This window comes from Carassius gibelio, chromosome B21, assembly GCF_023724105.1.
Source record: "Carassius gibelio isolate Cgi1373 ecotype wild population from Czech Republic chromosome B21, carGib1.2-hapl.c, whole genome shotgun sequence".
Lineage (NCBI taxonomy): Eukaryota > Metazoa > Chordata > Actinopteri > Cypriniformes > Cyprinidae > Carassius > Carassius gibelio.
Window position 1 is genome coordinate 15,818,144 of NC_068416.1, and position 12,774 is coordinate 15,830,917.

The 12,774-nt window shown below is 35.5% G+C and overlaps 1 protein-coding gene across 1 annotated transcript in view; it reads left to right on the forward strand.

Moving 5' to 3' along the window:
* The window catches only part of LOC127986148 (protein turtle homolog B-like), a 107,554-nt gene that overhangs the window by 31,626 nt on the left and 63,154 nt on the right, over window positions 1-12,774 (forward strand). Inside the window, exons 2-3 of the mRNA XM_052588386.1 lie at window positions 1,685-1,876; window positions 5,307-5,453. Of these exons, the coding sequence (XP_052444346.1) occupies window positions 1,685-1,876; window positions 5,307-5,453 (339 nt within the window). The remainder of the gene's footprint in view (window positions 1-1,684; window positions 1,877-5,306; window positions 5,454-12,774) is intronic.

Here is a 12,774-nt window from a genome sequence, read left to right on the forward strand (position 1 = left end):
GTCGCTCTCAGCCGTGCAAACAGTGAAGTCATACCTTCCAAGGCTTGTTTTGCTCACCGGTGATGTCACCAGCAGCCAATCAGCAGGCGCTGCTGCAGTAGGTAGTGGGTGCAGCGGGAGTCTTGGGTATATGCACAGGGACGCGGTGGCGGCTCTCCGGCTCTCATCATCACATCATTACAGGGATGGAGAGAGAGAGAGAGAGAGAGAGAGAGAGAGGAAAAGCAGCAGCTGAGAATATCTAATCACAGTCGTGAGTCAGTCATTTGATTCCCCAGCTTTTTTGAATGTGATGTGCCTCACAAAGGAAATTACATACTGAATAAATCAATTTTAGTCCACCTAGGTTTGCATTAACCCAGACTGTTTTATCTGTCATATTAGGCACCTCTCAAGTTAGCTGCGTATCATACACTGATTATGGGAGTTTTTCATTGGCCGGTGACCTTATGCCAAGGTCAGTTTTGCTTATGAGGAAAGCAAGGCTTGGATTTGTATCCCATCATATGCAAATATTATATTTGATGGATCATTTTTGATTACCTGTTGATCTGCTGTGTGCAGGATGAGCTCAGATGTCATGGTTACTGTAGCAAAGGTTGAAAGGTTGGTAGTCGTTTCTGATAGCAGTTGATCCTGTGTCATTGCTTATATAGCTTTCTAGAAATTGTGATTTTGTTGAAACACACTCATTTAGATCAGTCTCAGTGTGGTTAATTTTTAAATTACACATTTTAATGTATAGAGATCATTGTTTAAAATCATTGTAAAAAATATATTAGATTTTTTATACACCTTTTTATATATATATATATTAGTTATATATTCATATATATTAATATAAATTAATATAGTTAGCATATATATATATATATATATATATATATATATATATATATATATATTATTCATTTTTTGTAATTATTTTCACTAATTAAATGCTTCACATGAACAACATATGTTCATATGATTTTTTTTTAATCTAAATCACACACTTCTGTAATGGCTCTAGTTTAGTGATTGAGTCAGTTGTGAACTCATTGCTCTCAATGATTCACTCACTTAGTGAATCTGATTCAGACTTTCAGGAGTTTTGCTGTTTTGGAAATCTTTTTGACTGGCTTATTAAAAAGAACTGCTTCATGAGAGTCATTTGAATCGGACATTGCAGGTCACGCTGTGTGTTTGTTTTCAGTCTAATTATTATGTAGTCCAGCATAATTTGAAAAATAATCCAAAGAGCATTTTAACGAAAGTTTCAACTGAGTGACCATATGTAAGAAATATATGACCAATGTCACAAATATGATCATTTGATTAGTATGTTTTACATTATTCAGAATCCCACAAAAACTTTGTTTACTTCCTGATATAATAAATAGGGGACAAATCAGTCTATTGACAGTCCATTGACATTAGTATTGTAGTTAATGGAGAATGAATGAGTGTGTGTATATTGATTAGTAAAATAGTTTCAGGATATCCGGATATAGTTAATTAATGTAGAATTGAGCTTCAATCAATGCTTTAGTGGAGCACATAGTATGCAGATTTACTTGATCTACTAACCAAAATCTATTTTCAGCTGTTAGATGAATCATTGCTCCCCAGAGCAGTTTCAGTGTGTGGTTGGTACAGTCCTAAGTGTGTGTGATTACTCATCAAAGTCCGTATGTTCTCACAGGTGCCCACGGAGTCAGAGAGGAGCCTCAGTTTGTGACGGCCCGCGCAGGGGAGACCGTGATTCTGGGATGTGACGTGGCCCACCCACTCAACGGCCAGCCCTACGTGGTGGAGTGGTTCAAGTTTGGAGTGCCCATCCCCTTCTTCATCAACTTCCGCTTCTACCCTCCTCATGTGGACCCCGAGTACTCCGGTGAGCTCGGATTTCCACCTTATCTTATTTTATCACAGTTTCCACAGAAATATAGCCACTTTTCATCATTTGGACGGAATTGAAAAAGATTTGTATCCATTAAATTATTAATTATTACATCTAATATAGGAAACTCACATCACACTTATATCAGTTTTTAGACATTATTTCTTTCAGGCAGTGTTTTGCATTTGAATTGACACTTTTCTCTTTCTTTTTCTTTTCACATGAATTAAGCTTTTTCAAGTACTAGCATTTCTAAAAAATTTTGTAGATTACAAATAGTTTACAACAACCATGTCTTATCTTATTTACAAACCCATCAGTATCTGCCTTTCCTTCCTTTTTTTTTTTTTTTTTGCCCTGTAAAATGACAAGTTTTAATTTGGACTACAATCTGCATATAAGTAAAGCTCGCTGGTCTGTAGTGACGGATACCTCACCTGTTTCATTTTTATTTAATTATTTTTAATGCATAAAATCACAGCAGGACACGTAGTCATTTATTTGACCCAATGAAATGGAGATATCTCACTGTTGTCTCTGAAATCAGCCCAGTCCAGATCTCAGTACATTATTAAATCTCGCTCATAGAGGGTTGAAAGCTTTATCACAGGGCAAGAGCTGGCCGTGTCAACAGATTGTGAATCAAAACGTTTGAAGAAAAAGCTCTTATCATTTGCTCCTGTGTATCTGGCGGTCCAGATCTGTGGACAGGTGGAAGAGGTGCTGATCTCAAGAGCAAGGCATCAGCCGGACAGAAGAAAGAGGTTTCGGGATGGGGTGGAGGAGAGCGCCAGAGATCATATATGATCCTTTTCTTCCTAATTGAGATTGGAAATTACATCATTGATAAGGAGTGGAAACAGAAAGGGCATAATTTAAGAGCATGTCAGATTTATAAAAGCAAAGAAACTGTGATAGTTTATCAGATGTGGCTCAGGGCAAGATATGCAATTTTAATGACTCTCACTCAGAGTGAATGGAAACGAGATTGGAAAGTGTTTTTTTTTTTTACTTTCTATCATCCTGTATCCTCAGTTGAATTTCCAGCAGAGACTTTAACACGTTGTGCAGTGCTGAGCTGTATTTTTTAAAAGCAGATTAAGATATTGAAAATCTTGAAGGCAGTTGCTCTGCTGGTGCTTGAAACCTGGGATATGTGTGATTTGATGATAATAATAATAATAATAATAATAATAATAATAATAATAATAATAATAATAATAATAATAATAATTATAAAACACACACACAAAAATGCTAAATTATAATTAATAGTATAATAATTTGCATAAATAAATATTTAAATAATGGTCATTTACTGCTTTTTGATATGTATAAAAATACATAACTATTTGAAAATTAAATAAAAATAATTATTTGTTTATCAGTAATATAAATGTAATATGTACTGTAAAGACTGATCTGTTTGTATCGTTCCGCTCGGGAAGCACAAGTTCCACATGTCTTTTATCTGCTCCACTGAGCAGGATCCATAATTGCCATCAATGGCCTTGTGACCTGGATTTACATGAGTTCTTGCATGAGGTCTCATTCAGCAGTGTATTTCCTCTGACCTCTGGCTTTATATTGGGCATCGCCTCCTTCAGATTAATGGCTCTATTCAGCACATCTACAGTAGCTCTGTGTTTTGGAGTATGAGACCCCTGCTGTAATAGTAACTGGTGTGCGTCCAGCATTACTCGGGCATAGATATCCAATGTCCACCACAAAAAGCCTGCTTGTCACCAAATGACCCTATATATATTCCATGTATTGGGTCTTTGTGTAAGCATGAGATTGAGAGAAGATGAAGTAGCCACATATGCGAGTCAATGTATTATTCATTAATGCTAAATAGAGTTGAAATAGCAATGCTTTAAAAGTTTTAGTCTCGTTTACCCAGAAACAAAAAAGCCTGTGATGCTGGAGGCAGGACTCTGATTCCCATCATGCATTGAGGCTTTTCTGTACGTGTTAATTGCAGCTTAGCAAAACCCTATTTAATTCCGAACGTAACATATTAAATATAAAATGATTTTTATATTTTTATGTAGCTTTATTTAATTTTATTTCAAATTGTTTTGGTATTTCAAATTATTTGACTTAAATGTATTTCTTTATTACGTTTTTAAGCCTTGCCATATTTTTCATTTTTATTTTAATTCCGCTTTATTTCAGTAAATGAAAATAATTTTTAATAGTGTTAGTTTTAGTGAACAATAATAACATAATTTACTCACCCTCATGTCCCTCCAAACCTTCACTACTTACTTTCTTCCTCTTTTTTTTTTCTCCATAAAAAGGTCATTGGGGTCAAATTCCTTAAAATTCTTCTTCCAGGTTTGAACTGTGCCTTTAACTTAATGAGAGGGAGAGAGAAAGAAAAAGAGGAAAAGTGGGAAGAATATGAATGTAGGAGAGGCAGTTTTATGCTTCCATTTACTGTATTGACCTCCAGCGTGTCACTTCCTGAGGACTATCTTTACCCTACATCTCATGTCAGCGTTGTTTCTCTTGCTCTCATCAACACTCTCTCACAGCTGTAAAAATAGGCCAGGCGTTTGACCGCTCTCGTTTCGCTTCTGGTTCTCCTTCAGTGTTATTGATCTGCAGGGCCTCACAGAAGCTGCTGTGTGTAAGGAATATTTCTGAAGTTTTTTGATTGTGCGACCTTGGTGTTCAGTGGGCACAATCATGTACTATTTCAAGTCACGCCAATAGTGCGGCTTTCTGTTTGAATGAAGAATTTCTGAAACGGTTTGTTAACGTAATATTATTTCAAACAAAGTAGTTACAGTATGCTTCTTTAGCTCAAATTACACACTATTTTTTTTTCTGACCGTCCAACTAATGCACATAGAAGATTTTATTTCTCTGACTATATTATTGAGTACATTTGCTTAATGTTTTTTTTTTATTTCATATGCTGTGGGACTATAAAAAATCCTTTCAGACTGCATGTTGGCCGTAGCAGTGCCATTTGTATTGAAAATTTGTTTTTTGAGGAGAAACACAGGCCCTTAATAGCCTTTAACGCTGCTGTCTTGCAATCCCTCTGCCTGTGCTGTTGTTGTTTCCTGCCATCTGTCCAGCACTGTTGCCAGAATATAGAAAAAAAGGCATAAATCCCGCTCTCTGCTTGACCCTCAAAGACAGCCAGCTAGCTATATCATAGTCTCATGATGGATTTGCCCCCGTCTGGCGCAGTTAGAGATGTGTGTTTCTCCATGTGCTCACAGGAGTGTCTGAAATTATTGTGGGCCACTTCGGCTCTCACTTCAGCCGTCACGGCCTCTGGCCCTTATAATATTTGTGTCTCAAACTGACTTATTTAAACAGTTTACTTGCTGTTTTTTGGTAGACGACTGTTTTGGATCCTGTTAAAGCATCTCTCCCATCTTTTGTGCGTCTCTGAACTCCACAGGCCGAGCCAGCTTGCATGGCAAGTCATCTCTGCGCATTGAGAGGGTTCGCTCGGAAGACCAGGGCTGGTACGAGTGCAAGGTCCTGATGCTGGAACAACAGTACCACACCTTCCACAACGGCAGCTGGGTGCACCTCACAGTCAACGGTGAGTCTCTGACCTAGGATCAGTTTTTGTCTTAAGTCACTTACATTGGGGTCTGTTTTGGTTTTCATCCTGAGGAAGATGAGCCTGGATCAGACTGAGAAAGTCAGGTTCATGCCAGAACATCCTGGAAGTGTCTTTTCCAGATGTTTAGCCCGAATGATGCTTTTCTCAGAAGTAATTTGGGGTCAGTTACGTCTCTTATGCTCAAAGTGTTGCATTTATTTGATCAAAAATACAATAATAATGGTATTATTGTGAAAAATTATTACAATTTTAAAATAGCTGTTATCTATTTGAATGTAATTTATTTCTGTGGTGGCAAAGCTGAATTTTCAGCATCATTACTCCTACTCCAGTCTTCAGTGTCACACGAGTCTTCAGAAATAATTATAATATAATGATTTGGTGCTTAAGAAGCATTTCTTATTATTATCATTATTGAAAACAGTTGTGCTGCTTAATGTTTATGTGGAAACCATGTATTTTTTTTTTTTTTGATTCTTGGATTAATAGAAATTAATAGAAAAACATTTGTCTTTACTGTCCTTTTTGATCAAATTAATGCATGTCACATTTAAATATAACATTATTTTTTAAATATTACAGTTGTCAGCACCGATAGCCTTGTGGCAGCATGCTGACAATTAGCACCATTGCTCTATGAGTGTCCTGAGTTCGAATCCCGGCTTGTGGACCTTTCCCGATCCCTTTCACTCTCTCTATCCCATTTCGCTTCCTTTCAGATACTTACTGTCCTATCAAAATATAGGCAAAAAGGCCAAAAGAAAAATCTCAAAATAAACAAATATTACAATTATTTCTTAAAAATAAGTACATACATAAAAAATACATACATTGATGCATTCATCCATCCATACATGCATACAGTACATACATAACAAATGTAATTTCCTTTATCCAAGCCATTCTTCAATTACTTTAAACTAGGGCTGTCACGATATTAGATTTTTCATATCACGGTTGTTGTGGCCATAAGAATTCATGATATCGATATATCGTGATATCTATAGAAACGATATGGAAAAAGATATCAGTCAAATTATTTTCTTTTTCTTTTTCACCCAATGAACATAAGGTTACTGATAAAGGCAGGGCACAAGACTCTGGCTTTCTCCATCTTCTTTGCAGCTCCTATGAAATAACAATAGAGAAAATACTGTCAAGTTCAACAGTGTATGATGAATAAATATTAATGGTTACACTTTACAATAAGATGTCATTTATTAACATTAATGCATTAACTAACATGAATGAACAATGATCAATACATTTATTAGGCTTTTATTAATGTTGATAAAAATAGAGTAATTCATTGTTCATATTAGTTCAAAGTGCATTAATGTTTACAAACACAACTTGTGATTTTAATAATGCATAAGTAAATGGTGAAATTAACATGAACTAAGATTAATAAATGCTGTGGAAATATTGTTCTTTGTTATTGATGTTATTTATATATGTTAACTAATGTAGTTAACTAATTTTAACTAATGAACCTTATTGAAGAATGACCGCAGATGAGACATTAAATGCATAGCACTGCAACCAACTTAACATTTTACAAAGTTTAATGCAGCAATGTGATCGCTCAGTTTTTCAAGATCAGTTTTAATCGTGTAACTGTTAAAGGGGGGGTGAAATGCTCGTTTTCACTCAATATCCTGTTAATCTTGAGTACCTATAGAGTAGTACTGCATCCTTCATAACTCCAAAAAGTCTTTATTTTTATTATATTAATAAGAGAAAGATAGTCTGTACCGATTGTTCCCGGAAAAACACGAGCGCCTAGAGGCGTGACGTGTGGGCGGAGCTAAAGAATCACGAGAGCCAGTAGGCTTTTGAGTTGAGAGCATGTGGAAGCTGTGACACAGATCCAGAGGCTGAAATTTAACAATAGCAGCATCAGCAAAGGTGGTATGCTATGTGGTATGTACTGAAACTGTATATATTTGCTTAGCGGTTTTGGAAAATGACTAAGTTCCACTTTATGTCGTTTTTTTTTTTAAGCTGTACATGTGGAAAGTGCAGTTTGATGACATCGCATGTTGTTTACTTGATGTGCTTACGCGCTGATAGCTAAGTTAACAACACAGAGATATTTGAAGCAGTTTTACTCACCGCATGCGGTTCCAACACACGATCGTGACCCTTTTCCGTTGGGACTGCATTATCCTTAAGAAATAAACGATGTGGAATCCGAAATGCAGGGAACAAACAAAAACACTTGCACAACTCCGTTGATGCTCTGTAAAAATAAACTCCATTCACTGGTCCCTGAATGCTGTTTCTCTTTTGATAATCTGTGCAGGGTTGTCTTGCCCTGGCAACCAAAAACACACTTCTTTTGTGACTTTTCGCGATGCTCTCGCTCTGATCACTGAATGTCTGTTGTGCTCTCACTGATCAGGCTGTGCTCAGCCTCTCAGTGCTCTGCTATACGGGAGCGCGCGTTCTTCCGGGAGAAGTGCCTCAGGACCCATATAAGGAAATTCCGCTCCATCTAACGTCACACAGAGCCATACTCAAAAAAAACTTTCCGAAACTTGTGACAAACCGGAAGAGGTTTTTTTGGAACAAAAATACTCCTTCAAACGTACAACTTAATTTTTGAAACTTTGTCCATGTTTAGCATGTTTAACAGTGTAAAAAAACTCAGTATGCATGAAATAGCATTTCACCCCCCCCCCTTTAATAGATTTGAACAAAGAAATAAAGTGTTACTACGCACAGGCCATATTTATTGCAAATACAAAAATAAGACGAGTAAAGAAAACGCGGTACTTATTAAAATAATCATCCTTTAATGTATGAACACAGAAAACCGCTGTTAACAGGTCAATATAACGTTTCTCATTCTATGACTAGTAAAATAATGGCAACTTATGCTGATGAACACGGCTCTCCTTGGAGTAGCTGCGAGCGCTGTGTCGTCGTCTTGTTTGACAGGTATAAGCGTTAAGGCACAATACTGCCACCTGGGAGCTCAACCAGGTACTGGCAATGGAGTATTTACATGTGCTGTTATCATGAGAACTGTTCATTTTAAATATTGCGGTTATTGCTAAAACCAGTATATCATCACACACTAAATTAACACAATATCGATAATTGGTTATCGTCAATACCGGTATATCGCGACACCCCTAAAAGTTTCACTTTAGTTTAGTGTAAATGTGATAGCAATCAAACAGAAAAAAACTGTTCTGATTGGCTGTTGCTGCCGCATCATGCCTGGTACGACAAGTGTCAGTTCACTCTGCCTTCTAGATTTCGTTGCCTAGGTAGCAGACACCCAAATCCCCAAACGGGTTACAGCACATTAACTCCAGATCATTGCTGTGTGATATATGCTCAGCCACTTATAATAGACAACTGCTATGAATCAGATCACTCTTCCGAATGTGCAGCTCCATGAATCTTTTTATTTGACTCTTAAGTTTTTGGAGGATGAAAGGGCTCCCGTTCTCCCTCATGCCCGCTGCAATGTCGCTCTGTGACATTGCGTATGTGTGTATCCATTTGTGTTGTTGCTAGTCTTAAATCCAGCAGCTCAGCACACAAGTTAGAGTGTTGACAGGCCAGTTTATCAGCCACGTTTGGATGTGTGTGTGACTGTGTGCCTTGCGGCCCTGTGTGACTAACACACTAATATCACCAGTGTTTCTTCTATAAGAACACAACCAGTCTGTCTAGCACTGGGAAAAGCAGCATGGTATTCAGAGTGCACAATACCAGTCTCTTTGACACAGTTTAATCAGAGACTAAACTGTATTTTAAGTGTACTGTAATATGTTTGCGTCTCATCTGTGTGGCGGGCAGGTCTTCGCCCCTCATTACCAATTCCTGCTTTCTCAGAGATGTTTCTGCAAAAAAAAAAAAACCTTCACAAGCATAAAGCTTTTTGCATATCTCTATGAATATATGCATGGGGCCAGCTGATGAAGTGCTTTCTGAAGGGTATTGTGTGGAGAGCTGGCGTGTTTGGGGCCGATTAAGGGGTGGTTAGTGCGGCGAGTGAGTGACTCTCAGGAAAGAAATTAGCTCTATGTTAGCTGCTGTGTGCCTCAGAGCTGTTGTTTTACAGTTCTTCTGATATTTTCGCGCACACACTCACACTTGTGTCGCTCGAGGTGTGAGGCACATGTCAGAAGTGCTAAGCAGGGGGCGAGGAAATGATGTAATGGCTCATCAATGCAGCAGGGTTGAGCGCTCACTCATGCAGGTGACTGTTGAAGAGACACACTGGAGTGCACATCTTTTGATCTGTTTGTTTTAAGCAGCAACTCGAGCAAAAAGTTTAATTCATTTACTCATTCATTAATGTTGTCAAACCTGTATTACTTTATCATCTTTTTGCTGTGAAACACATCATGAGAAAGAAATAAGTGGCACTATATTTCAAAGGGCACTATATACTGTATTATTATGAAGGAATTTTACATATTAATTTATTTTCTTAGTGTTTTTAAACAGGTGTTTTACCCGTATTTTGACTTTTGCACAGTATTAGGAGTTGTAATATGTTATATAATATGAGTTTATTAGAGTTGACGGACATGTCTGTAAAATTAATAAAAAAAGTGTTGGCAAAATATTACAGTCTATTTAGTTTATTTAAATTCAGTATTATTATTATTATTATTATTATTTAAATGTTTTATTTTTACAGATGTTTAAACTTAAACTTAAATTCGACTTAGTCTTTTCTACCAATCAATTTTTTTTAAATATTTAAAATAGCTATTTATTTTTAACATTTTACAAATTATTTATAAATGCAAATTTATACTGCAATAATATATACATAATTTACATTATAAATTTACTGTATGTAATATTTTAGTATTAATACTAAAAGTAATATCAACAATAATAATAATGATTATGATGTTAAGTTGCTTTGTGGTGTTATTGATTGTAAATTTATATATTGTCCTGGCAGAAAATAACAGTAGATTTTCTGTGTTGTTATTATTATTATTATTGTTTTTATTGTTGAGATGTTCAAACATTTTTTTAAAAATGGACTTAATCTTTTTTAACAATCATTATCTTGTGTAAAAAAAAATATAATCATAAAATACAAAATTGCTATTGCATTTTAGAATATTTATTTATAATAAAAAATATTTATACTACAGTAGTATATACATTATAAATATTTTTTACATAACCTTTTAGTATTAACAATTGTAATAATAACTTTAAGTTGTTTTGTTCTGTTATTGGTTATACATTTATTTAAATCATTGTTTTGGGCTGTGCTTTATCAGTCTCTTCCTATACACTTTCTTCTGCATATTTATTTAAATGAACAAATAAATTAATTAATTAATACATGTTTTTGCTTATTGGTAATTGGATGTTGATAGATTCGTAATGGCATGAAAATGTTTTTATGGTAAGTTTTTTTTAAAGTTTATTTATATAAATATATATTTTGGTATTGTTAACAGCTCTGTTTCTGCACTATTTACAGTAACTAAGATCTCTAATAGGTGGTCTGACTCTTTAAAAAGAGAGTCTGCTCTCCTCTGCAGTGCTGAATGTGTGTGGAGAGAATAAACTCTCTGCTTTCTCTGTGATCTTACAGCAGATTTACACTCCACGGCTGGTTAGCACTAATCCTTTGGATTTCAGATTAAACTTGCAAAGTTGGAGAGGGGAAGCACAAAACTCTCATTGAAATCCAAACAGAAAATCCTAAATGTTCAATGTTTTGCTTTTTGGAAGCTATTTAATGTACAAATTAGTCTTTGAGTACTAATGTTAGCCAGTGTCATCATCAAAAGCCTAATCAGTGTGAGGCTAAAAATACATTTGACATTTTTGCAGGTTGTGTGAATGGTTTTTCCCTATCCAAAAGACATTCTAAGGTTTCTAGGGTGTTGATTTTTACATTCTTCTTTTCTGAAACCTATTCTGTGATAAGTGGCTGCTTGTGATCCCTGATTTGACATCACATGCTCTTATGCTCAATACAAGTCCCGCCTCTTTCAGTTTAAACGACAGCTGATGTCCATCCTGTTTTCTGGAGTGTGATGTATACAGGATGAACACGCTGTTTATCTGTTTATTTCAAACATCACCTTGTGATGACTGTTAATGAAGTTAACTAGACTTTAAGAAGCTAGGAGGTCATGTCATGGCCACAAGGTGAGAGGTTGGGTTGTCGTAGCATCTCGTCTGTTTAATACTCAGATCCCTATTTTAGGGTCAGAGAGGAGAGCGGAGCGGTTAAATCTATTCCAGACTGACTGTGAGTTTACGCTAATCCCATGGGATTTAATGGGATACCCGCATGAGGAAAGAACGTCTGTTGCTTAGTCTAAGGGCAGTCCAAAAATCGTATATTACTTTTCCGCTCACATGCTGTGACTTTGCATGATTGCTGGTAGCAGATCATTTGCTGTGAATACAATCAAGCCATAATGTTCACAGATTCACCTAAATATCTAAAGTTTGGACATTTAAGTTCTACACCATGTTTTGAAGAATTATTTATTTGTTTATTTATTTTAAATGTACATTTCAAAGTAGACATTGTCTTTATACAAAGCTGCTGCATACATAAATATATATAAATGAATTTGGATTATTTCTGAATTTTAGTTCATTTTAAATGGTTGTGAGATGTGAAAATTTATTTATTTTGAATTTAAATGTTCAAATATTGTCTTAATATGTGGCTGCATTCATTGAAATATATAAACTCATTTGGAACATTAAAGTCTTTTTGAATTTTAGTTCATTGTAAATGGTTTTGAGAAGACAATTTATTTATTTTTTATTATTTTGAATTTAAATGTACAAATATTGTCTTGATATTGATGATATATGAACAAATGTAGAACATTTTTTGGTTTCTAGGTTCCTTTTCAATGGTTCTGAGATATGACCAAATGTCTGTGATTATTTTATTTATTTGTTAGTTTATTTTAAATGTACAAATATTCATTCATTCAATTAAAAACGCCTGAAAACTGCCGTTTAAAACATTTTAGATTATATACAGCATGTCAGCCTTCTGACATATTATTAACGCATCCACAGTGCTCCTCTGTAGCCTGAAATGCAAAGCAAAAGGATATAAGCATGCTGATGTTATTCTGACTCTTATGTTCAGCCTGAAAGATGAACTCATTGTCATTTTAATCAGCTGCTAATTGCCTGCTAGACATCGTTGTGTTTAATTAAGAGCGGGCATTGTTGGTTTAGACACTTGTGACATAAAAAGCTCACAAGGCTTCCTCTTTGAGCAGGTGAATTCATCCACAGCATAGAACTTAGAGTTAAAAAA